General features: G+C 43.0%; 2 protein-coding genes across 2 annotated transcripts in view; both read right to left on the reverse strand.

The window, feature by feature from the left end:
• LOC121675588 (potassium voltage-gated channel subfamily KQT member 1-like) overlaps positions 1–13,091 on the reverse strand; it is a gene marked incomplete at its 5' end in the record, with an annotated part of 80,265 nt that extends 67,174 nt beyond the window's left edge. Inside the window, one exon of the mRNA XM_042051156.1 lies at positions 12,913–13,091. Within this exon, the coding sequence (XP_041907090.1) occupies positions 12,913–13,091 (179 nt within the window). The remainder of the gene's footprint in view (positions 1–12,912) is intronic.
• Positions 13,092–23,300: 10,209 nt separating this feature from the next.
• On the reverse strand, positions 23,301–24,511 carry LOC121675585 (probable G-protein coupled receptor 19). The gene has a single exon (XM_042051149.1). It carries the CDS (start codon positions 24,389–24,391, stop codon positions 23,339–23,341), a length of 1,053 nt encoding a protein of 350 aa, XP_041907083.1. The 5' UTR covers positions 24,392–24,511; the 3' UTR covers positions 23,301–23,338.
• Positions 24,512–27,755: the final 3,244 nt, after the last annotated feature.

Genomic DNA, 27,755 nt, shown 5'->3' on the forward strand with positions numbered 1-27,755 from the left:
TATTTGTATGGAATTAGACACGTGCTGCAGATCCGGTTCTCCTGCACAGCTCAGCAGCAAATTGTGGTGGTAGCATTCCTGTGAGGAGTTTGTCACTGGAGAAAGATGTGTTTCATTAAACAAAAAAGTTCTCTTTTTGAGTCCAGCATGGCTGAAAGACACAGCCCTTAAGTGCCCTTAGTTGAAAATCCTAAATCAACTCAGAGATTTTCCCCTTTTATGTGATGAGAAGACCATACTTATTTTCCAGCCAGGCAATTTATGTGGAGAGAAAAAGAAGTGTTAATAGACGTTAAAAGTGCTTCTAGTTACCCAGACAATTGTATGTTAAGGCCCTATGGGCACAGATCTCAGTGTGTCTCAGACCCTCAGGGTTGGATCCAGCCAGATTAAAGCGAGTGCATGTAGGCTGCCTTGTCTTGGAGCAACACATCCACAGGGAGCAGCTCAGGAGACCTCCAGTACAAGAGCTGTGCAAACGTGTCAGATGTTAAACAGGATTATCTCCATTTTATTCCTTCCATGAATAATGGGAAGTAAAAAAAATTGTCCAGCCAGCATATACAGCATTAACTATGACACAGAAAATCCAAAACACAGAAACAATTAGGTTTTTCTAGTGTGTGTAAGTGCAATAAAAAGCTGTCTGTTCAGTACTACAAACAAACCAACCCACGCTCTCAGTTCTACTGCTCAGAAATGCACTTAACGTGATATTCTTCTGCTGGCTTCCTCCAGGCTCTCTGGCAGTCTTTACCATCCAGTTTTGAGTCCCAGAAGATGGTGCACAAGGTGCTTTGAACCAAGACCTTCCCAATACCAACAACTCCTTTTCTGATATCAACTCCCAGAAATGCCAGAAACGTCCCCCAGTGGTGGTGCTTTAGATTTCTAACACATCCAGTCTTCTTTTTCTATGTAATCCCAAACAGACCTGGGACACACTAATAACCCTGCTGCGGGCAGGCTGTAATTTCCATGAGGACACAGCAACCTGCTGAAGTGAGAGGGAATGGAGGAACCTCACTGCTACTCCTCACAACCAACATGAAAGTAGATCTGCCTATCTTTTCCTTGAATTGCTGTGAAATTGAATTTGAGACAGATAAGGGATGGTTTCTGGTATTCTCAGCCAGAGTCACATAGACTTAAGAAGGTAAAAATAACGGGAGTATGTCAAGGTAGATACAAAACCAAATACAAGCCCAAAAGGGTTCTGTTTCAGGCAGTGATCTCACAGTACATAATCACCCAACATAGGCAGCAGTTCACGGATGGACCACCTCAGTGTGAAGAAGCTGGGACTGCTTTCCCCTTGGATATGTGTGTCTGGAGGGGGACGCAGGACAGGGCTGGAGCTGAGAGCCTTGAGGTGCTATTCAGGACCCCTGGTTTACACAGCAGCCCCACAGACAGGGTTTAGCCACTGCTGGTGGTGCCCCTGTGTGTGCTTGCAACAGTTTATGCTCAGTGCTCACCACAGGCTGCTGGAAAGAAGCCACGGGTGGAGTTTGGTGAGTAGGTGGCATCTGAGTTATGACAAAAGTGTTGCAGATAAGTAGTGAAAACAAAGGTCAAGTCCTCCCTGCGTCCCAAGTAAATCCACTCCCAGAGAAACCAACAATCCTTTTGCACCTTTTTCTCTAACACAGTGGAGCAGCATCTCCTTCCCCCTCTGGTGTGCCTGAGCCAGCAGTCAGTGCATGCTGCCTTCACAGCTTTCTTTAAGTTACTGACACTGTCACTGAGCTACACACCACAGTGCAGGTTAGCTTCGACAAGTCCACCCTTAAACAGCTCAATTAATTGCCAACTGATTTACAGAATCCAACAAGCTACAGCTCTCTTGCCTCTCAGACAATCAGAAAAGCTCCTTGTGGACTGCTCCTAACAGCCTCTGGAATGCTAAACATAGCTCTAACCAGTGACCTTTCTAAACACACTGGAGGAAAAAAGCTTGGATGAGCGCCAAATTCCCTGTAAAGAGCTGGATGCATGGTGCCACAGGCAAACCTTCAACAGGGCTCCTCACTGAATACCTCTGGGTTTGTGTCAAGGTCTCGCTGCAGGTGTTGGTTTGAGGAACATGCTGTTCCTCTAAAGGCAATGGCAAAGTCTACCACTGCTAACTCATCAACAAGTGCCAAACAGATCCTGGGTCTCCCTAAATATTTCTCATTAGATTTCTGGGATACCTATAGGTAAGGCAAGTGCATGGGTGTGTGTTTCATACTGCTGACTTGGGGTAAAGCTATTTAAAGCTTGTCATGTGGGAATTTCCCTTTCCCCACCAGCTCCAGCCTGGCTTCCTCATATTGCCCCTGTTGTCCATACTCTCTCCTGCAAAAGACAATTCTCTGTGCTGAAAAGGTGAGGAAACAGGATGGTTGTTTACCTGCTTTCAGGGAGTTATTTACGTCCACAGAAAACAGTTTCACCTGCTGGCAGCTGTTCAGTTCCTCAAGGGAGGAGTTAATAAGGCAGAGACATAAATAATTACCAACTAGTAGAGTTGGTCTACTCTTTCCTATCCTAAAGGAGCTGAAGTTCTACTTTCTAGTACTTTGTCCTCTTCCATTCTTTCTGTGATTCTAGAGGATGTTGAGCCACAATTTGAGCTATTACTTCAGCAAATACATTTTTCCTTTTCTGCCATAGAGCTACTAAAAATAGCAAAGTATTTCCTCTCAAAACACCTGGCTTTCTTATCCTTCATTTTTTTTTCACTTTTCTGAAGACAGAAACTTATTTGCAATCACCTATTTGCAGACTCTTCCTCATTCTCTCTTTGAGCAGAAAAATAATATTTTACTTATCAGAGGAAAGAGGAATATCTGAGAACCTCCCCTTTGGTTTCAGATTCTCACGTAACACCATTTCACACTTACACAAGATGAAGTGTCATGCTTTCCCAAGAGACATCTTGTTAATGTAAACTAAATTTTAGTATTTCTTGTCTTCTCAGCTCCTTAAGCCTCAGGCATACACAAAAATACAACTGCTTTCTCATCAATGCTTTTAGACCATCATCCTTAAATCTGTCCCATGTGTTAACCAGCTTAAAGAAGCAGTCCTGTTGCACTGGACTATTGATCAACCAGCATTAAAGGCTACAAATTAGTGCTTCTCTATGTCCTGGTCCTCCTAAACATTGCTTCCTTCTGGAGAGTAGCTAGTGTAACTGGAAACATATTTCTGTTGCTATTGTAGCCAGGGACAAATTCTGTGTAATACATTTATTGACCATGAGCACATTTCAGTGAAGCCTTTGAACACTGGGAACTAGGAGGTTAACTCAACACTGAGAACAAAATGATGGCAAGCTCTTTCTCCAGGGTGAACCTTTTCAAGGTCATGCTCTAACAAACTTATTTACCATGGAAGACAAGCCTAATGGAAGTTCTTAAAGGAGGAGCAGTCATAATTCCTCCCTTTAAGTTTTGCAGCAAATAATTCCATTTCTAGCAAAAACTGTGCATGTTGGGCTTTGTGTTTATCTCCTGCAGATAAGTGCACTTGAAGTGCTGATATATGAGATGCTTATGGGAATGTTATCTCTTGGACAACAAAAAAAGGGATGGGTGGGGAGGGGACAAACTTGTAAATTCACAGACAGAGATACGCTCCTTGGCAACCAAGTACAAAACACTAGCTCTGTGGCCTTTTGGGCTTTACCAAACTTCATTGACTCTGCAAAGTTTTGTTTAGAGAAAAAAACCACTTTAAAAAAAAATGAGCTCTATAATGAAAGCAAATCAACAAAACTTATTATGGAAAAGCTATCGAAACCTATGCTCTGTAGTACTGAGAGGCCTGGACCGTGGGTTGCTGATGATTTTAACACAACCATATGTGTCCTGCTCCCTCCTCAAACCTGAGCTACCATGCCCCACTTCACTCTGTGAAAGCCCTCCAGATAAATAATTGCAAATGGCTTCTATATGTCTCCAGCTGAAATTACACGGAAACCCTGCCTTTTCGATTCCTTATATAATCCTTTATTCTGTCTGCTGTTTGCTCCAGAAGATTTGAGCAACCTGATTTAGTAGAAGGTGTCCCTGACCATGGCAGGGGGTGGAACTCAATGATCTGTAAGGTCCCTTCCAACCCAAACTGTTCCATGAGTCTAAGATATGAAGCCAAAATGTTCTGGCCTACTATCACAGTAGGGGAGAAGAAATTCAGTTGCTTCAGCTGGACTTAGAAAAACACATTGAATTGAGGCTAATATGTCCAAGTAAATCTATGTGCAACTACACCCACTTGGGCTTCAGCTTTTTTCTGGATGACAGACTACAGAGTTGTCTAAAGGAGACCAACCGCTTTAAGTCAGCCTGTTGTTAGGGACAATAAATGAGTTTAGCGAACAGAAAGTTCTGTGAGGGACTCCAGCAGCATGGGCTGCTTTCTATTTTAACTGATCATTTTGTGGCAGGAAAACTAAGGAGAACATTTCTGTTTTTTCATAGTATAAAAGTGCAAGATGTTCTCATTCTTGAGTGCATGAAGCACTACACTTCCTTCTAAATGGGACTATAGTGTCTTACACTGAATAGCCATGTGCTTCTGGAAAACATTCTTGATGGTCTGAATAAAACCTCACTCCTGGTCCTTACATATTTTTGTTATCCAAAGGAGTTTCTAAGTCATGAAGAGAAGGTTGTCCATGTGCCTTTGTAGGCAAGTTTTGATGTCCCTCAGTTCTCTCATAAATCTATTTCCAGGCTCCTGAGGTTTGATGTTTCTTTGGAAGGTCTTCTGCTTATACATATGTGATCATACACAAATTAGAGTTGGTTGGAAATTCTGGTAAAGGAACAATTTTTCTGCTGAAAATACCAATCTGTTAAAATTAGAAATAGTCTGGGAATGTGTTGGTTTCAGCAGAACTGGAGAAAGAGACCAGACAGGTTTTAATGGAAACCTGCCTAGCTTTGGACTCTACTAACAGGGAGCATGCCTGGCAGAGAATTTGGCCATATTGGCCTTTCTTTTTCCTGCCTCAGAGTAAAATATTCAGAGATTTGAAGCCCTTAACCAAAGGAAAATTCTACCTATCACATGGATATACTGAGGATATCTGTTTTCAGCTGTCTCTCCTGGGTTACACCCAGAAATGCCCAATAGCCCCATTGCACCTAACATGAAGTTGCCCTCCTGGCTCCGATCAGAAATAACATGTCATTATTTCTACAACACCAAGGGAATTTAAAATTTCACTTACAAATAGACTCACCTGCATATGCAGAATTCATCACAAACAGGATTGGATCAACAGCTAAAACCAATGCTGTTCAAACCATAGCATGAGCCACACACCCTACAAAAACATCTCCCACTTGAAACCAGCTTTCTGCATCAACTGACCCAAGCTGCTGTATGCTATTTATAAAACATCCACAGTTCCCATTAGTAATGAGCACTTCACATTTCCAAAACATTGACAGCCTTATTTGCTGTTCTTTGAAGAGCACTAAGATTTGGATTTTGCTTTTTCTACAAGTTTATCTGGTACTAGTTCGGAACTGACAAATTGCATTCATGCATTTCTTAAAATCACCAGGAGCACTGATCTTACTGAAACCTTCTATTCAGTGCCCTGCCCTTCCAGGGATTTAAGTTCCTTGATTCCACTGAGTGCCTGTATCTTCCACTGACATCTGTGCTTCTGTGTACCTCTTGCTCTTTTTTTATCTTTGTATGCCTTGCAATCTTCCATTCTGATCCTATAGCTAAGACTTTCTAGAAGAGACATAATCAGTTCTTTAAAGAGTGACAAAACCAGCCCATCATCATGACTTCAGTGTTGATGAACCTGATACTTTTATCACCAACCTTGACTGTGACACAAAAGGCAGTAGGTTTTGGTGGGTGATTTATGACACACCTCCAAAGGAACAGGAAATTCCAGCCACCATTTAAAACGCAACACCAGCCTCCTCATAGTACTCACATTAAATAATGTTTCTTGGGTTCAGAAGCAGAAAAGGGAGAGAATAAATGCATATAATGATGTTGTGCAAATGAATCCACTAAGTTAATGCCAGCTTGACTGTCAGAGAGACAAGTGAAACACTTTTCTTCTTGAATTTGGTACCATGTGGCATCCACAAGTTAATGAGCAATTACAACATTAACACTGAGAAATATCTTTTTATTTTGCTGGTTTCTGTAAGAACAGAGGGGTTTTTTCCCCAAAAGCATAACCAAATTCCATCAATAGCACCATATCAATGTCAGGCTACAGTATTTGTTTTCACTACAGAAACAACATTAGCCTGTGGGGACAGATGTTAACGTGTATTCATTGCTCAAATTATTACAAAATTGAGCTTCTAGAACAAGATGGATTGGATTTCTTACAGAAATGATGGAAAAAGTCATCAATAACTTCAAAAAATGAAAATAAAATTTACTCATGCTGTGGCTTTGTGCCCTGTGGTTAGGTGACTCTGTGCCTAATACAAAGTACTCCCAGATCCAAGTTCTTCCTCAGGAGCTTTTGTAACATCTCTCTCCTGAAAAGACTCCCTGGTGCCAAACAATCTAAAGGAGCTCAAAGTGAAGTGTTTTCATCTTTGGGGTTATTAATTTCTCTCTCCTCAAGACAAATGTCTATTTTAACCAAACAAGAAAAGACACAGTGTGTCTCATCCCCTGTCCATGTTAGCTGGAACTTGCCAACTGGCTCAAAAGTTTTTGTTAAGGCCCTTCCAGACAGACATGCTCAGACAGTGTGGTTGCAGAAACCTCATTTCCTTAGGAAGAGAGATTGAAAATTAATAACTACCCCCATGTATTTTTAGAACAACCAAATCCTGGAACTTTATAGAACCCTAATGACAATTTTCTTTAATATCAGTGCACCTCCATTAGCAACTTCAGCCATTCCACCATCTCATCCAGCTGAGCATGCAACCCTAAGCAGTAAGAGGAACATCCCACTCGAATGAATAAGGAGTTCTTGAGTTTCTTCCCTTCAGTACTGCTTGTCTTTTGGTACCTGAAGTTTGTTACCAGAGACATCTGCTTAGTACCTCTCACTAGTTAGTACACAGATGAAAAGTAGCTACTATAGTTCTAAACTGAAAACTTTGTCAGTGAAATTTCTATATAAAATTCCAAATAAGTAACTGTTACGCTGGCAAGAAACACCCTGAACCTAATAATAATAATAATAATAACAACAACAATAATAATATTAAGCCTTACTCTTATGAAAGCACACCATGTCTAGAACTGAGCTGTGACATCAAGGTGAAAGCCAGAATCTCAAAAGCAGCCATGTGCTTATAATTACTCTGAACTTTAGCTGCTTGTGTTGGTTATATTACAATCACATCATTGGAAAAAGCAAAATATCTGCTTGCATTCTAGAGATAATTGTGGAAAGGACAGAAACGGGAATTTGACAGTCCCTTTGAGATAAACAGTTATAAATAATGGGTTATACGCTCCATTTCCAGATAAAAACAGGAGCTGGAGAACACTGTGCTAACTTACTTCAGTTCACTAAAAAGCTGCTACACTCAAAGAATCAAAATATATGCAGGCAAGTGCTGCATTAAAAGGAGCCACTAGACCCTTACATTTTTTGCCTTTTAAAGTTCTTTACATCAGCAGCAGTTGTATGCCAAACAAAAACAGAATATCAGCCAGAATGGTGGCTCTGAACTTCTGCAACTTCATTTAACAGAACATGACTAGAGCATTTCTTACATGAAGTTGGAGGAAGTAAAAAAACCTGAGAAAGCAAAGTCTGAAGAGAAACAATAATAGGAAAAAATTGCAATTTTTAATCTGTCCAAATAGTCTGAATTCACTTGTTTATTCATTACTCACAGTGACACAGACATTGGTACCCAGAACCTTTTCTAAAGGAAAAACACCTCCACTGGCCAGCCCCCCTTTTATAAACGTGTTTTTGATCTTTTGTACTTTCCTCCCAAAGTTTTAAGTCCATGACGTTATTGATGTTGTTCACATTTTTGTAAGGATCACGCACTCTTAATTATTCAGCAGTAATTGTTCAGTTGAGATTTTTCCACCAAGCTGCCAGGAACAGGTAAACGTGTGTGTGTGCACATGTGCTTCTCTCTGAAGGAGCTGTGGGAGCTGGTCCTGAGGAGGAGGGGGTAACAAAGTAAATCTTTGGCATGTATTCATGTAAAACTGAGCCCACACCGCAGCTCTCTGGTGGGGAAAAAAAAAAAGGAAAAAAAGAAAAAGAACTTTACCTCATTCCATTCCAGTCTTGGCCAACTGTGTTAGCACTGGTTGCAGCCCCATTAGACCACTTGCTGACATGCTGCAACTCCTTAAGGTCCCCAAAGCTCCTCATTTCCTGCTGATCTAGATTCCTGCCATTACAGGAAGCTGATGAAGCATAGGAGGGCTCCACTGAGTGCCAGAAGCAACACGAGTTGTGCAGCAGAAATGTGTGTCCAGAAGAGAAGAAGGGAAGGTGACAGAGGGGCAACAAGACCTTTTGGTATTGGTAAGCCACTATGCCAGCTCTTGGGAAACCATACCCTAGGGAAGACATTGTCCTTGTCTGTGCCACACAATTCCCAGAGACAGGCAGCATCCCCCAGGAATGATTCGGAGCAACAGGCATTACCCTCTCTGAGTCACCATTTGGAGGAGTTGTTTGCCCAGAAATCTCAAGGCAGCCTGCAGAGCAGACTGTTGCTACCCAAACTCTGCATTTATGAAATGTTTTGCAGTCAAGACCAAGGTGGTCTGCAGTACTTGCCAGATGATTTGCAACGTTCCTTTACAATTATTGTGCACAATTTTACCTGACATTTAACAAGTGATTTTGATCCACTAGGAGAACAATAGTGGGTCAGTGTTTCAAGGTGCTTATTGTGCTTTACTAACCTGACTGAAGACCATCCACTCTTTCCCACTAGGGTAGGTTTTTGCTGGTGTCAGAAGCTGAACTGGCTATCCAAGTGTAACTCCAAGTTTAACTATCCAAGGACAACTACAGCTGGCAGGAGCAAGCTGAGTGCTGAAGGTGGATGAGGGGAGCAGAGCTGTTAGATCAGCTCACCTCATCCCATAAGAGGTTATGGGATACAAAGGCTGGTCTAACTTTTGAATGACAGCAAGGTCTAACACTCATTTAACAAGTGGCCAAACCAGCTCAAAGTGACCTGGAACAGCTGCAAGTTCTCACTTAAGCTTTTGCAGTGTTATACAGCAAGAAAATGGCAGGCCTGAGAACACAATTAAGAGTCCCTCTCCGGGGCCTCCCTCTTGCATTGGACTTGCCTCCCTTCCCAGCCAGCCTGTGGTTTCTCCAGTGCCTGACAGCAGCCCTTCCAGCTGTGCTGACTCCAGGGGTGATGTGACATCCATTTGCTAAGAACTGGACTGGGACCAACAGCTCCTTTTGTATCACTACTTCTTCTTCACTATTGCCTTGGACAAAATTCAAATTAGTTGCCTATGGGTGAAAGGTTCCTTGTCCCATCCTGAATTCCACGCTCCCGCTTTTCCCTAGCTTCCAGCTGTCATCTCCTACCCGTCTTCCGTTCAGTGGCTCTCTGAGCTTCTTGACCATTTTCAGCTGTCCCCTTTGTGCCTTCATCCAGCTTTCTGACCTCCAGAACCTGCCTGTCCTCTTTCCTTTGTCCCTCCTGCTTAAGTCAGATTCTCTTTGCTCTTGAGCTACACTGATCTTGTATTGTTTTCCTCCAGTTTCAGCATCACTGGCACCACTCTCAGCTTCCACCACAAACCAACCTGGACCTCAGTGTCTCGGTCCCAGGTTCTCCTCTCTCCCTCTTTCACCACACTCATTGTTAGCTGGTTGTCCTGCTTCCTCACTTCTTAGTCCAAGGGAACTCAGGTTCCTTCTTAGTTTCTGGCTTTTAACTGAAAAATTCAGCTACCCAGCCAACAGCAGCTGAAAAGACCAAAATTAGCAGTCGCTGCATGCTCCAGAGAAATGGAAAAGATAGGACAAGATGGTTGGACTGCAGTGATAAAAGCTACAGGGTGTAACTGAGGGGCAAAATACTATGGATCCTGGGCACACTCAGGGGTTTCTGGCCGGGCACCCGCGCTGCGACATCGCCTCGGGCTGACACAAGGTGGCCTCTGTGGCTCACAGAACAGGACGTGTGACAGACAGACAGGTGGGCACAGCATTCCAGCCTACAAAGTAGTCACTAAATGGATGTAGGCTTCAGAAATATATCCATCACATAAGTAAGATTCCACCTGCAATTAAATGATTTAAATGTGTAGATTTGCCAAGTAACATCATTGCTGTAAATAACTAATCACCAATACATGTTGTATTTTTCTTTCAAGGGACAAAATATGAGGGTTATACCCTAATACCTGACATTTGGATGTGATTTAAGCAAGTGCACAGCTGAGTTTAGAAATGAATCCAAGCCAGGCACATGCTTCTTTTTCTGGACTGAGGACCACACAGCAAATAGCTGGACTCTAACACAGGTGATCTCCTACACCCCAAGGCTCCTACACAGCCACAGGAATTGCTTGGTTAGGATCAATATCCTGCCAGTTCATGGAGCAGCTGCTTCCCAAGTCCTCAGCTCTTGCTAAGTGAGATCCTCTACTCTATTGGGGATTTTAGTAGTGAAGTATTTCAATCCTTCCAGTAAAGTGGAACAATATCTCAGTGAGAAGGTTTTCAGGACTGGGAGGAGGGATTCTCAAGTAAACCCACTCACCCATTCCAACATTTTGTTTTGAAACCATAATTTCAACCTACACTACAACTCCAATAACTCCACTAAAACAATACAAATTTTAGGTTTAATTAGGCAAAAATAATTCCCTTTTCTAATAAAGGTCCTTAAGAACTTGAGCTTATTCCCTGAAAAGAAACTTCCTACAAATATTATGGGAGATGAGATTATCTTGGTAATTTCAGAATGAGAAGAGGTCATCTCCTGGAGCACTTGCTGCTCCCTCGCCTTGCCTGGTTTCGGAAAGTCAGGTTCTTTCTAGCAGAACTGAGTCCAGATCAGAACAGACTCCAGTCCCTCTTGGACAGAAAGCTCCCCCAAGTTTGTACATGAGTTGTGTGATCTTTGTGGCACATGAAGGACAGAAGGGACAGAGCACATCCAGCTCCTCCAGTCTACACAGATACCAGCCATGTACTTGAAAGTTTGGATTTGTTAGGAAAACAGTCATCAGCATCAGATCAGCTGCACTCAAGTTACCTCCAAACCCACACATAAAACATGGGAAGCTTTTTAAAAATAAATTACAGGTTGTTCTAATTATAAAATTAAGTGTATTTTAGATTAGTAGTTTATTTTTTTAACAATGTTTCCCTGTAATGATATATCATCTTATAAGGCATGTTCTTTCCAAACCAGAAACATGTTATTTAAATGAACACATCATGTAGTTATTGGGATAATTATTAGCACAAATATCCTTGAGACAAAATGCTTGCCAAAAGCTGTTTCAAATGTTTCCATTTTAGCAGCCTCAAAGACAAGTAACTTTTAAAAGCACTCAATTTACATTCTCTTTTATGTAAGTTAGGAATCCTTAAAAAAAAAGATTGCTGTTGGTATTACCAATATTTTGTCCAATTTTCTAGTACTGAGGGGCTGTACGGATTTATATTTTTTATTTTAATGCCCATTTCAGAATAAAAAAGTGCATATGAAAGGTCGACCTTAGTTGGGGATAAAAGTAACACAGATGACGAAACATTTGCATTTTAGCAAGATTAGCAGTCTCAAATAGGCTTAAATTATGACTATTCATATATTTAAATCTACACAAATCACATCTGTTTAGTCCTTAAGAATAAAGCATGCTATAAGCACAGTCCTTGAAAGAGGCCCTATCTTTTTACTTGGAGAGATTTCATGAATCAAAAAATCCTTTCAAAAATCCCTATATAATGTTGAGGGGGGAAAGGCAGCAAGTATTAATGAGACTATTTTATGCCAAATAGAAGCATTAGGATTCATCCTTAGAATTATCATCTATTTCTCTGGGCAGTTCCTGACTGCAGCCACTGATAATGGGTTTTTTTTCCAAAATGCAGTCAGGCCATAGCTCATCTCAGACAAACTGAGTAATTTCAACACTCTGCATTTCTTTAGGAAATATGCTAATTTTATAATAAAAGCAAGGCCTTTTGGCTCAGCTGGCCAGTAAAACTTGCTCTGGTCTCAGTGAGAGCACAACTGGATCCTTTCTACAGCTAAGATGACAAATTATCTTTCTGTTAAACAGCATTCAGAACAGTAATTGAGGTCTTGCTAAGCTTGACAGATACCATAAGCAACTCAAAGGAAACAGTAACAGCTGGATTAATATATTAACCACCGCTTTACAAGGGCAAATGGAAGCCTTAATTTCCTCCTTGCATGTACTATATACATGGTATAATGAAAAACATTTTGCTAAGTTTGTACTCTTTCCACATTCACTACTATAAATCAATTCAAATTAGTAATGTTATATGTTTGTCTAACAAATTACTTGTTTTGGCACTTCAGCATGAGCAAAACAAACTTAGAAGAGCAGGATGTGTCTGATCACAGCTAGACCTACTACATCTGCTAAAAACTGCAGTGTCTGAAGCTGGAACAGTGTAAAGCAGCTCAATCAGCAATCAGAACTGCCAGGAGAGTAAGGGACTTGCCCTCAGAAATACCAAATCTACATGTACATCCTTGAAAACAAAGATCATTTGAAGAATAAAAAGCCTTCTCTGGAAATGATAATGGATATAGTAGCTGATCCTTTGAGGAACTGGCTTTTCCACTGCCTTCAGGGGATTACTCATGCAACAGGTTTTGAGCCTAGAAGCTCAGGTACTGATTCCCAGCTGATTAAATGGGCAGTTTCAGGTTTTTCTTGCACCAAAGATCATGCAAAAATCTAGGTACTTACACAGCAAAATGATAGATAAAACACTTCCACCCAGGAAGTTGTAGACCTGCCCCTGTGTGCTGGTTTTGGTCAGATATTGGCTCTGGAAGCACCCCGTGGTCCGGGCCCTGCCAGCTCCGCTGTCCAAGCAGGCTGCAGCCTTTGTGCCTTCCCCGGGGCTCTGGGGAATCCCAGGTCCCTTATCCACGGAGGGGTCTGGATTCAGTGCCACAGGACAGTACTGCATGGTGCTTAGGTTCCCCCTGACTTCCAGCAATGCTGAGGATTTGCTATTTCCACTCAGAGTACTCAGCTGGAGAGTGGAGCCTTGATCCTCCCCACGGTGCTTACACACAGGGTATCCAGCAGTTTCTCCGCCACCACAGGACATCCTGCAACAACACACAGGTATTGCTGCCTCTGATCAATATTTAAAGTCATGAAGGAGGGATTGGATGTCTTCCCTGCCCAGGGTTCTCCAGCAGCTGATAAGATGACTTTGTGCTGTTATCACGGAGCTTCTCTGTTGACACAAGTGTGAGCTGCCAGCCTGTCACCTGCTGTCACTCACAGCCTCTGAAATTAAATCAGAAAAACATATGAGACAGTGACACGTGCTTGACACCAGAAGGAACAGGAGTCTGGGAAAGGAAAGAGGTTGAGACTTCTGGAGGAAGGAAAGAAAATTAAGTTTCAAAATGACATTGTTAAGAAGGAAGCCTAGAACTATTTAAACAGTGCAACACTTGTACAGCAGCAGAGTCTTGAGAACTGATCCTACCAGATTACTTTAAGCTGAGCAGTTCTTGAAGTGTCCTGATTAGAGATGGAAGTGTTGCCCAAAACGCACCTGAATGAGGCTTTGAACTTCAACACCTACACCTCAGGAGAACTCATCTAGACCAGCAACATTACAGGAAGATTTTAAGACTTAAATAAATTATTTCAGTCACCTCATGGGACCTGATCTTGCAGTCCACGGAACCCTGAAACAACTTTTCTCAAGTGTAAAAAGGAGGATGCCATTAATGATAACTGATACTGGGAGGTTAATATTGCTACAAGGGAAAAGATCGAAGACTCCTGGCCTGATCCCCAATTTTCTTCAAGCCCTTTAATGTTTACAGCTAATTTTGCTACTCTCAAACAAGTACCTAGACAAAATAGAATAGACAATAGGCTCAGTATGTATTTCATGAAGCAGACTTAAGTTGTTGCTAATACAGAGCAGCAATTTCTTATCAGCAATTTTAATAATTTTGTGAGACTGATAGCAGATGTCTTTTTTTGTACTGCCTTATTTCTTACACACCACATTTCGAGTTACTTTAGCCTCAGCAGAATATTTCAGAGAGACAATTTCAGCCTTCAGCCCCCTTTTTGAAATTAAGCCTATGTTTTGCTGTGGCTTAAAGCTCCTCATGTGTAGTGAACAAACTCCCATTGCAGTACATCTGAACAGAGCCCTCCAAGTTATTCCACAAAATATTTACATGCATACATTTTACATGACTTTTTACTCTGGGCTAATTTCTTAACACTGCTCATGGAAACGTGAGCATCAGTTCACATTTCTGCATCAGTCCTAGAGCAAAGAGAGAAATACGTCCCTTCCCTCAGCAGTTCTCTTAATGAACAGCTGGAGGGTGCAAACACACATTAAAGCACAAAGCCCTTCGTCCAAGCCAGGCTGCAGCAGGTCCCTAAGAAGCACCTCTAAGAACATTCATTCACTTTGGGGTGCTGAGGCTGCCTGGGCAAGGCTGTCTATGCCGAGCTGCAAACACAGCTCCCTGGAACACCTTTCCTGGGCTGCTCCATCCAGACACGGGATCCCACAGACACGGCACAAAAAACCTGAAACCATCTGGCAAACAGCACCTACTTTCTCCAGGCGGATCCCTCTCCTGGCGGCTGCTCCACACCGCAGGCTCCCTGGAAAGGTGCAGGACAGGAGCTGCTGCCTGGCTCTGCCCACAGCTCCCCAAGTCCCACCCTGAGGAAGGCAGGGGCCCTCCCTTTGGGCTGCCTTATATGGCTGCCCTTGCAAAAGGCACAGAAAGAACCGGGAACAGTTTGGATGATTTCAGAGAGAAGTTACTTCTGTCTCTTCCTGCTGTCAAAACCAGCGATCACAAGCAACAGATTAACTTCCCTCCCAGTCTTCTTCTTATCTGCAGACACTTCATTGCAATGCGTTAAAAGCAGCATTTTCTCACTGCACATCTTTAAACACTGAATTAGGTGATGCCTACAGCAAGCTGGAGGCTCTGCATCCTTCTTTCATACTGGGAAAGTCTAAACAGCAGCTTCAGTTGCACAGGAATTTTTCCACCAAAGTTTTGGCAAAGCCAAAAGCAGCACTTTGTTGTTACATCAAGTAATGGAAAATTTTTTGTATTAATTTGGGAGGAAGAGAATCCCAAGCATAACCATTCCAGCATCAAACTCTCCATTTTATTGTTGACCTTTCTAATCAAGAAGAAGAAGAAAGTGAATACTGCTGTTTCTCTTCTTTCCTCCCTCTTGTAACAGAAATCAGACTGTTGTCTGCAATGCCAGCATTCCAAACATAAGCTTCCCGCTTGTCCAGAGCCAGGAGTTTGAGAATGGAACAAAGGTACCCCTTTCACCCTACGTTTATCATCAGTGGGGGAATGCTGTCATTGCACATAGTCTTCAATTTTTATCATAGTTGTTCATGGGGCTAAGTTATCTCTTTCCTTGGAAAGATTTTTCCAGAAAGTTATTTCTTAGTTTCCCAGTTATATTTCCATACCACTGCAAAAACCCCAAACCAAAAACCCAAAAAGTTCCTTTCTTTTTTCTTGACACATGAGACATGTAGTCTGATCTAAAAGCCAGCCCATCCAGAACATTTTCCTTGGATGCTGTGTTGCTCAGTTTACCCTGTGCACAGAATGGAATACAATATTCCACGCACTACTGCAGGTGAGTGGTCATTGAGAACCGACACCTGACTGGAGCCACAAAAATCCTTCACCAGGTTTTTGCTTCTTCCTGAAATGCTTTCTGCATCAATTACTACTTTTATACTCTCTGCTCTATCAACTTTTCCAGACAGTAATTTGTTAAATGAAAAAAATGCCACCTCTCCTCACGTCTGACCTCTCCGGAATGAAATTACTCAAGCTTTACAAAACTAGCTGAAGTATGGAGGAGAAAAAAGAATTTAAAAACCCCTAACAAACCAAACAAAAACCACCAACCAACCAAGAAGTAATTTTCTTGGATATTTAAAGGTTAAAAATAAGTTTCCTTTGAGTAGCACCCAGCTTTACTGCAAATACAAAAACTCAACATAATAGCAGCAGGTTTGAAACCCCAGCAGAAATAGAAACCAGAGCACCTGACTCCTATTTCTTAGTCGGGGAAAAGATGATTTAATGGTAAGATTTTAAAAGACTGAGCTGTGGAAGACATGAACTCATTCCTTCACACACCCCCAAAAGCAGTATATCACATCTTTGGGTCAAAATCTCAAAAGGCAATTAGTCACCTAACTAATTTATGACTTACATCAAATGCATGATTTCAGGGATTTCTAAATACTGAAGTGTTCACTGGTAACTAGAGATGCACACAACACCCTGCCACTGTGTATCTACAGAATTGTGGCTTCTGTTGCGGGGCTCACTTCATGTGTTTAATTTTGGTGGGCCTGATGCCACCCCCATGCTCAGAGAGCACATCTTCATCAACCTGACAGCACTGCATTTAGGATTAGACTTGGGAATTTATAACCAGAAGCCCAGGATGGGAAGGCACAGAGAAATGTCTGGCTCTGAGATGCATTTTTGATCCCCTTCTTGAGGAGGAGGCACTTCTCAAAGACAAATCTAAACACAGCACCACTGGCACCACACGTCACTGTCTCCTCCAGGGGCTGTGTTTTAGAAAGAAAGTGTTAATGAGTCATGCAAGAAACAGATAATAATGAACCCTAGTGCTAGAAAATATCTTGAAGGGTAAATAACAGATGAGACTTGAGAAACATTCCCGCGCCCCTCTGTCCGTCCCAGATTCCATTCTCCGGACGTAAGCTCTCTGCATCAGTGCTCCTGAACATCTGCTCTGGATCTGTGAGCTCCAGCACTGCCAGCCCTGATACCCAGGAGCTGGACACTCCTGAGTGCCACACAGCCCTCTTAACAATGATCACATCGGGGCACAAATCCAGTGAGTTGTGGGCTCCAGCTGCTGGTGCCCAGAACGCCTTTAAGGGGGCAAAATGCCAGCCCTTGCTTTCTGCTTCAGCTTCCCAGCCTGGTGGGCTCTTACAAGGTACTGTAAACAAAGGTCATTAAGGATCATGAAATGGGGCTTCAGCTCTGAGTTCACTTATCAGTACGCCCTGTACTTTTTATTTTTGAACTATAGGTTGAAAAATGGAGCAATAGTTGTGGTGCAAATCTGTTACACAGCTCAGTTGTCTGCGGACCACTTGGCAGCCCATTTAACGTGCACCATTATTCTCCTTCACAAGGATATGTTGAATGTAAACTAAGATTATCATGACTTGTACATTGTGGTATTGGAAAGATGGTGCAAGTCCAGATTGAGACACTGGGCTTTCACTCTCTCCAAAAGTTTGCCAAGTGAAATCTATTGTAGCATTTTACCACACAGGGAAAGATATGACATGATAAATTGCCTTTTATGAGTGCTGGCAGTACTTCATTATTTTTGTATTAACATAGATAGTCTACAAGGCTGACTGCTTGACCCAGAGTAGTGTCTAAGAATTCCATAAATCTCTCATTTCCATGATGGAATTCCTGTAAGAAATTAACTTGACCCCTGCACTTATGAAGGTTTTTTGCCTGTCTGTTCAAACTGAAACTAAAATATTTTATTGGAAAAATGAAACAGAAGATGCAAGTTCTTCAAGAAATGCCTGAACTTTGTAACAGCTGTGATGCAAAGAAAGTGTCAATCTCATAGTATGATGCATATCATACATGTATAGAACTTAAAGTAAATCCTACAATAAGATCTAAACTATGGTCATTATGCTGACTCTAATAAATTCTCTCTGCCTGCTGGAAATAAAAAAAAAAAAAGTCAATTAATTCACATGATCATTAGAGGGGGAACTAGTAGCAACTTTCAGATCAGGTTATCTGACTGTTGCTACCACACCTGTATCTTCCATTTCTTGAAAATTCATCAATACTGTAAGCACGTGGGCTTAAATTTTATTCTGAAAATCTCTAGTTCTGTTTTTGACTGGTTGGTTAAAAAGCTATTCAGACACTTTTGACCATGCAGACAGAGGAAAATAGGCAATTCTTTTAAAATGAACCCCACTGATAACAGACATCTATAACCATCTCAAAATGAAACCAACAAAGCACAACAGCTTATGTACTGGAACAATACCCTGAGCATGTATCCCTTCCAAAGGATCTTCGGTGATACCCATGGGATTCAGCACCCTGGAGAGAGCAAAGAGACCCTGCCCAGCAACCCCCTGCCCTGCCCCAGACCCCCACCTACCCAAAAATCACATCTCACCACCATCAGGTAACTAAGAGAAACCCCAAGTCCTGTTTTTCTCTCATTTTTATGAGTTCTGGTAAGTCCGCAGTCATCTGACACTCATCTCCTAAAAAAAACCCCACATTTTTAATTTCAGCAAGGATGTCATGTATTCAGCTTATCTTTGTGTGTGCATGTGAAAAATCTCAGATAGGCAAATCACTTGTGTGGCTTAACTATTATTCCACAGTCATTCAGGGTTTTTTCAGTTTGCCATGAAGAATGTATGTATTCTGTGCCTCAGTCTCTCAGCTCAGTATCCTGTTGCTATTTTCTGTTGTCTCCCACTACAAGGAGGGGGGAGATGACAGCTGGAGAACCAGGTCAAAGAGCTGACAAAGAAGTGTGTTTTCCTCTGAAGTAACTGGGAAAGGTTTTGACTCCATGACTTTTGCACCATAGTTTAGCGAAGTTTCCAGAGCACTAATTTCTATTAGACATATGCAAGCATCACAGGGTCCTGATCCTGTTTGCCATTTGAGGCACTATGGGAAATCAAACAATAATTATAAAGCATTCCATGAGAGTCATTTTAAGAATGATGCAGCCAAATGTTCTCATGTTCTTTCGCCTGGACAATCTTGGTGTGCAGTTTAAGTGCTCTTCACTAGGTCAGCAGAATTCTTTAACTATAAATCATACTATAGCTTTATATAAAGCCACAGCATTTTTAATATCTGGATATTAATAAAGCAGATGAACTTAAATAAACTGCTACCATGTAGGGCAAAGTATCTGTTGTTATGCTTATGTTGCATAAAAGGAAGACAAAATTACTGCATGGAACAGGTTCCCTATGGTCACTGCTGAAGAGGTAACCAGATAGGAGCCACGGAGAACCTTCAAATAATAAGCAGCAATATAAATTCTTGCATAGTGAACCTCAGTTGTTACTTGATTCCTTTCTTCAATTATATTAAGTGTCCCAGCATTGTTTGATTGGGTTTGTTTAAATCATTAGTGATGCACTGGAGGAAAAGGATACTGTTATTGGTTCTAAGGTTGTAACAGAACACCATGAAAAGTGGGTGCTTATTTCAAGTATATCTGAAAAGATTGACCAAAATAGAACTATTGCTTCAGGAGAGACTCTTTACATAGGAGCAGTGTGTTATAACTGAAGAGGCAGTTTGGAAAGACGACAATGATCCTTTCAGGGTAAGTGCAGTTGAGCATTTTTACATTTACATATATGAGTTTAGAAGCCAACTAAGACTCTTTATTAATTTTAGCTAAAGTTTCCACAAAGCTTCTTTTCTGTGGGCCATGGGCTCTTTTATACAACCTTCAATTGATTACCAAGCTGATACTAAAGAGCAGTAAACTGAACTTGAAATTCTTAATGTACCGGGTCCACATTACCTTCTTTCTGTGCCAAGCTGGAGCCTCAAGCAGTAACTCTTCTGAAATGATTCACCTCATGCCCAAGGTGGAGAATATTTTCTTATTTCTTACTTCCATCTCCTGTAATTTTTTGAGAGAGCTGTCTATTGCTTTCTCCAGCAGTTCTAAACCCCTCACTGCTTCCAGAGCATGTAACATTCAGTGCACACATGCAGCATGACCAGGAAGTCAGGCTTAGTCTGTTCGGCAGAGATTTAAAGAGCACAAGCACAGAGGCTGGCCAAGGGTCTTCCCACTGCATTCCAAGCAATCCCAGTAAGCCAGGCTGATTTAGCTCTCCTACATACAGAATGGTGGAGAGCTCCCTGGTGAGTACCACCCCACTGCTCTGGGTGCTCAGAATGTCACCCAGGTTTCCAGGAGAGAAGCAGAACCCACACTCTTCCCAGAATTAATACATTCAGCTGGATATGATGAGCTCATCAAAGACACTTGGGATGTGAGGCACTTCAGTTTTGTCCACCTTTTGGAAATCTGGGACTGTGTATAGCTTGGCTGAATCCAGGAAATCTAAATAAAGATATCTGTGATAAGATCTGTTTAAAATTCACTGTAGAAAAGAAAAGAAGCTGCTGTGACAGTAAGGATTCTGGAAGAAGTGAGTGAGCTTGAGAGGTATGTGTTCTAGCAACTAGAACATCCCATAAATGTTTCTTTAAAAGCACCCTCCCGAAGCAGGTAATTAGATGTTCATCTGGAGTAAAATTTAACAAAAGCAGCAGTGTGCTAAACATGGATCATTCTATTAAAAGCTGACTTTTAAACAAAATTTGTGACTTACTGGATTCTTTTTAGGAAAACCAGGAAAATTTGAAGAGGGTTTTAAAATAAATCAATAACTTTTGATACTGCAACCCAAGACGTGCAAGTGACCCACGCTGAAGTCGTGAAACAGGAACTCCAAGCTAACATATAACACCTGCAGCTGATCTTATTCTGGGGCTGGCACTACATGCTTTCAACAACAAAAGGTCTCGTCTTATGTTACCCTAATGTGGAAAATAAAAAAAAATTCAGAGTGGCTTCTAAGTAAGAATGTTCTAGTGAGAATACAGAGCAGGACGTCAGAAGGTCAGTAACACTGGCTAAAGCATTGTTGAGCATTTGTAAAATGCACTCATTATATTAAGTACCACTGTAAACCAAGGAGTTCTCCAGCTTTGCACACTAACATCCCTCTCCATTTGGCATTCAGGTGCACAAACTGACTTGCAAAGTTTCTGTCCTGAGGATGTATAGGAGCAGAGGGGTGTGTAAATACACAGCGTTTCTCTCAGCCTTGACAATGACTCATCATGGTGAGGGCAATGGGGTATGTCTGACACACGCTGAAAGATGCAAAAACTTATTCTTTTTTAATTGGAAAAGCAGTTATTATTTATAAGGGATATTTGTGAATGCATTATATAATATTAATTGCCATTTTATATCCCGTGTGTACAGCATGAGGAACGTATACCCTCCAAAGGTGTGTCCATGCACCTTACTACTACTAACAATTCCATTTTTAGATCAGGATATAAAGTCTTCAATTTTCAGGTTCAGGATAAATTCAACCTCTTTGCGTGCTCAAGCCCAAATGCTCACTCAGATGCCTCGCTGTCTTTGATCTCTGGACATGTTCACTTCAGACTTAACTTTGAGAATACAGGGATTTATATAATTTAAATAATTAATCTTAGCTTTGAAAATTTATCAGACTCAGCTACTAAAAATTCCATCATGTCTTTCTTTGTCCTTTTTTCATCAGCTGTTAACAATGGATGGACATTCCATACCTCAAAATTTGTAAAATTAACAAATATCTTGTGGAAATCTGTAACTGCAAAGTTTATACTTCAATTAGCAGTAGTAATTACTCACTGTCCTTCATCCATAATGCATTTTGACCAATAATTGTGCTAAAGTGGATGAAGTCACCGTGAGATGTTGTATTAGTAATGAAAGGGTAAAATACATTACAGCTCTGTTGTAACTTGAAACAAACAGATTAAAACCAGAACTCCTGGGCACAGCCAGGGGCACAAGTATATTGCTACCAAAAAACCCAATTAACATCTGCACCTGACACAGCCAGAGGCAGAGAGAAACCCCTGAAATTTATGAAAAGCAGCACTGCCTAGTCCAGATTTTCACATGACAGCATCACCATCTTGTTTCCATGAGCAAAATGTTCCCGGAGATTAATCCATTTGCGTTTTCCTGAAAAAATCCACAAAGCTTTCCTTGAAGAGGTTGTTGAAAAAGCCTGTCCCTGTTTTGGGGAGACAAACAGTGTCCAGTGACTGAGAAGTTGTATTTTTAGTTGTGAGGGGGAAAAAACTGACTTGGAGGAGACTGAGGGTAGCCCTCAGCAGGGTCTGCAGCTTCCTCCAAAGGAACAGCAGAGGCGCAGATCTGATCTCTGCTCTCTGGGACCAGGGACAGGACCCAGGGAACAGCTGGAGCTGTGTCAGGGAGGGTGAGGCTGGGTATCAGGGAAAGGTTCTTCCCCCAGAGGGTGCTGGGGCACTGAACAGGCTCCCCGGGGAATGGGCACGGCCCCAAGGCTGCCAGAGCTCCAGGAGTGTTTGGACAACGCTCTCAGGGATGCACAGGGTGGGATTGTTGGGGTGTCTGTGCAGGGCCAGGGCTCCCTTCCAACCTACGAAATCCGATGACTCCATGCAATGGAGTCAGGCTCCATGGCTCCACAGCCATACACTGGAACATGCCCCAGGATGGCAGAGCCCAAGGCTCCTCTGTTGGGGATCATGTGGAGGAAGAGTCCTAAGTTGTGAGCTGGAAATTTGTCCAGGAACCCCTTCTGCAGTCAAACTCTGCTGAAACAATCTGCTGCAACTTTCCCAGGAGGAGGTTATTCCCAAAGAGAAATGGAGGCACAGGAAGACTGGAAGGAGACAGAATCCTAGAATCATTTAGGTTGGAAAGGACCCTTCATATTATCAAGTCAAGCCATTAACCCAACACCACCTTGTCCACCAGATCAGTGGGGTCTGAACAAGAGGGACAAGCCCAGTGCAGGAATATCCCCAGGGACATCCTGGAAAGAAGCCTAGGTGGCTTTGGGTGGATTTAGGCATTTATACACTATGGCCCATCCTTTACAGGGATTGTAACAAGCAGTGCTTCTTTCTTTCCCTTTTCTCTCTACAGGTAGAGAGTGTAAGGACTCTCATTCTGTAGATTCCAGGAGAGGAGTTCCCCGAAGCAGAACATGAAAACTGAAATGAAATAGAACAAATGCATCAAACCTAAGCCATTAAACAATATGGAACATTTATTTTTTGTACCTTAGGAGCTGCTCTAAAATATATAACTATTTATTGCTTCCAAAGAGTGAAAGATCCTCCTTCTTCTGGGGGAATATAGGACCCCCATAGCTTTTCAAAGTAATGAAACCCTCTTGGCAAACGTATTTGTGGGATTGGACTCACCAGGCCTGGCAAGCTCATGCTCCTTGACTTCTCTGTTAAAAACATCACAGGTGCAGTCTTTGGGGAGGTTGGGTTGGTGCCGGGATATCTGTGATCCCACTGTGATTATTTTTGGTTGTCCTGGAACTGGTGGTAATGGTGTAGATACTGCTTCTGGGGTATTTCCTCAAGCAACAAATTTCTTGCATCCCTGTTCTGAAATTTGCATTATAGATGTAGAGAAGGACTGGCTTAGAGGCTGAGGAACTGAAAGAGATCCAGGTGACAGCCAGGAAAAGCAAGGAGCTCTTTCTGTAGTCTGTTTCCTGTGGGTGCCACAACTGTACCGTGAAGAAAGGGAGCCAGGACAGGAGGAAATCCGAGACAAAGATGAAGAACATCTTGACAGTTTTCACTTTTCTTCTCGAGACAAGACTCACTGTCCTCCTGCCAGCCATGTCTTCAGTGCCACTTCTCCAAATGTAGGTGAAGAGTTTCTGGTAGCAGAGGATAATGAGGAGTGATGGGATCAAAAGCAACAGCACCGAGAGATGGATGACACTGTAGGCGGCTCCTTGCCAAGAATCGGGGAGGAAGAAGTTGCAGTGGTGGTCACTGTTGGAGCCATAGAGAAAACAGGCTGGTGATGCAAACAGAGCACCACAGAGCCAAGAGGCCAGAGTCATTCTCTTCGCTTTCTCCCTGGACACTTTGAAGCTCAGGGGGTGGACTAGGGTGTAGCATTGATCTACGCTGATGGTGAGGAGCACGTAGATCTGGACCCCGGGCGTGAGGTACTGGATGTACCTCACCAGCCGGCACACCCCGCTGCCCAGCATCCACCGCCCGGAGCTCAGCTGCAGCAGCAGGAAGGGCGCGCTCCCCACGCTGCTCACAAGGTCTGCACAGGCCATGGACACCACGAAATAGTTGGTGGTGGACTGTGTCCTCCTGCTCCTGTGGATCACTAAGCAAACGAGGAAGTTTCCCAAGACAGAAATCAGCCACAGCGCTCCCCAAACCACGCTGGCAGCTGCGATTTCCCCCGGGCTCAGCCCGTACTCTACCAGAGAGTGGTTCCTGCTGGAGCTGGCGCCTGGAGCTGGGGGTTCTGCCATTTCGTAGCCAGCACAAGGAGTGGAGGCTTTGGGGTTGCTCGTGTTCTGCAGCAGGAGCAAGGTAAAGGGAAGAACAGGACAACTGCTGTTATCTATGCTGCAGGCAACCTCGGCCGCATCTTTTGCTCAGGCTGCAGACAGAGAGGAGAGAAAAGGTTTTGTTGAACAGCTCTGTGCAAAAAGCCCAAAGTAACCAATAAAAGATAACTCTCAGGAGTCTCCATACTCAGAGTAGTAGATTTCAGAGAAAAGGGTCAGAAATATATGATGACACTACCTGGCACAGCAGACAACATTAAGTTTCATGAAGATTTTTAGGAATGGCCTGAGTATTTCAGACAGGCATTTCTGTCTACAGAAAGATGAGTGTCCCTTTCACAGCTGGAAACTGAGGTGCCATTTCACCAGTGCTCGTTAGCTGCACACTGAGTGAGCAGAACACACCCCACTGATCCCAGAAATGACCTGTACTTCCTGGTGTTCGTGGAAGTGTCAGAAAAGCAGACCAAGAGGGTCTCTGCACCCTTGACTTGACCTTGAGTTTTGACACAGAAGGAAAATACTGAGGGAGGAGGTCAGTGTCCTCAGATAGATGAGATAAGAGGTTGGAGGAGGGATGGGGGAGCCTTTTGAGTTCCAGCAGTGGAGCCTCGGCTTGTCGTGTCAGAACTGTCAATACATGTGGCTGCAGTCAGCTGCTGAGGATCTGTGTGCTCTGGAGAGAATATAGGGAGATGGGGAATATCCTTACCTTGGTCAGGGGCCTTCCACCCAGGCAGCAGCAAGGCTGACCCTTCACAGCAGGACCAGCTCAAAGGTTCTGCAGGTCTATGGGTGACCCAAGGGACAACCGAAGGACTGTCAGAAGCAACTGACACCAACAGTCAACTGAGAACCTCTGCCCCTGATTTTGTAACAGAGTTCTGCAAGCTGAGAATAGCTGTAGCCCAAGTGCAGGACCCAGCACTGGGCCTTGCTGAACCCACGCAGCCTGTCCAGGTCCCTCTGCAGAGCCTTCCTACCCTCCAGGGGACCAACATATGCACAAATCGGTGTCACCTGCTCGCTGCCTGAAGGGGCACTCAGCATCGTCGGCCATGGTCATTGATAACGATATCAGACACGACTGGCCTTGCCCACCTCTGGGAAGGACAGTCAGCTTTGGGAAGAGACTTTTTCCACCATAATAACATAATCGTTGATAAGCATACTAGCAGCCAAACCCTGTTCCCCTCCAATGCTCAGTAACCCGGGTGTTACGAACTGGTTCACTCTTTCAGAATTTCAGAACTTCAAAACTCATTGTCTTGCTTGCCACCCTACACTCAAGCCCTTTAGGAAGGCAAGTTTTCAATTCCATACTGGTTTTATTCTCCTTCCTGCTCCTGCTGATTTATCCCAAGGCAGGAAGACGGCAAGTTCTTTCTAAGCATTTCTGAAATCAAATGCAGCGGAAGACTGGGAAAGGCCTAGTAGCCAAATGGGAAAGGCTGTCTGTTAAAAATTCCTCTACAAATCAGCATTAACTTTTGCTGTAAAAGAGCCTTGAAACTCCTGGGGTCATGGATGCACTAACACTGGTATTTGCAGGTCAGTGCTGGCCACGCTGTCACAGGCAGAGCAAAGAGCTCATCAGCTCACACAGCCGTGGATCTCCTCCCATTAAAACCAGCAGGTGGTGAATGTATGTTAACTTGTTGCTTTCTGAGCCTTGTAAAACATTACTAAATTTAAAAGTCTCCTTTGGAAGGTGGTCATCAACACAAGATGTTGGACTCTGGGTTGGCTGTGCTGCAGCAGAGAGGAAAATTCAGTTTCTAGTTTATCACTGAAAAGTCCCGTGTGAAAGCAGGAAAGAGAAGCAAATGGAGCAGGAAGTCAATTTTCCAGTAAGGAAAAACATTCAGAGTCATTCAATTCTCCTTGCTCCAATTCCACATGATATTTGTCAGTGTTTTGATTTTCTATATATAAACAAATCACATAGTCTTTTCCGTTTACATGTTTTTCTTAGATTTTTTTTTTTTTCTCCTTTTACATTTCCTGTCCTTCGGGATGATATACTGGTATATTTTACACAAAATAGATGCAACATGGATAAAATTGTACATATCTTTTTCGACCAGACTTGGAAATCTGGGCACTTTCCTGGGACCACCTGTGCTACCTACAGTTTTGTTTCCCTATCAAGATTTATTTTGTGGCTAAAACATGAGGAGAGCTGAAAGGAGCTTTCCCTTGAAAAGGAGGTTCCATGCTGTGTTCCAGAGGAAACTCTCAGTGTTCCTGTTGATATTTCACTTCATTCTAAGTGAGTTCTAAAGCCCAAGCTCTGATCAGTACCCGTGTCTTTAACACAGGACTTTCCAGGCAGCTATTTAGATTACTTTTAATTTTGAAGCTCTTTTGAGTCAAAATCTTGAAGCCCTTCCGCAGTGTATTTGCTAGAAAAGTCACTGTCCATTGTCATTCAGGTTTCTAGTGTGTCTCAGATGTAGCCCAGCACGATTTGATTTGTTCTGCAACAAAAAGGGGGGTTGAAGAATCCTGTGGGAAGAGGTGAATGTGAGAGATAGAAGGCTCTGGTTGAACAGCATGAAGGAGAGATTAATGCCATCAAACTTTTAGCAGAAGGTTTTGATTACCAGTTTTAAGAAATACACTGTTTTTTCAGGACTGTGTCTCATCCTAGTAAATTTTACTGGTGAGATCCTGTTTCGATTTACAGTTGCACTGACTTAAATTTTTCTTCTTAAGTCACTGTCTCGATCTCCTGTTCTGATCTGTATTCTATGGCTGTTTTCACCAGTCCTCCTCCCCTTCAGTTCTGGGGGGAAAAAACAAATCCCCCAAAAAGAAATTGGAGGAGACTGAGGGGAGGAGTTTTATTTTCACCTGTGAGGGGAAAAAACTTGACTTGGAGGAGTCTAAGGGGGGTCCTCATGGCCATCTGCTACTTCCTCATGAGGGGAAGCAGAGGGGCAGCTCCGATCTCTGCTCTCTGTGACCAGGGACAGGACTTGGGAATGCCCTGAAGTTGTGTCAGGGGAAGTCTAAGTTCGGTATCAGGAAAAGGTTCTTCCCTCAAAAGAGTGGTCGGGCACTGAACAGGCTCCCCAAGGAACAGTCACGGCCCCAAGGTTGCCAGAGCTCCACGAGCTTTTGGACAACGCTCCCACGGACATGGTGGGGTGGTTGGGGTGTCTGTGCAGGGCCAGGACGCGCTTCCGACACGGGATATTCCCAGTTCAGCGCTCCACAGCCGGGCTCACGGGCAGAGCCCGGGACGGCGGAGCCCGCGGCTCCTGCCTGGGGCAGAGCGGGCCCTGCGGGCTCCGTGAGGGCGGCGCTGCCGCCTTCGCCT

This window comes from Corvus kubaryi, unplaced genomic scaffold (genome assembly GCF_017639235.1).
Source record: "Corvus kubaryi isolate FWS band 111438036 unplaced genomic scaffold, C.kubaryi_AGA036_p1.0 74, whole genome shotgun sequence".
Classification (NCBI taxonomy): Eukaryota; Metazoa; Chordata; class Aves; order Passeriformes; family Corvidae; genus Corvus; species Corvus kubaryi.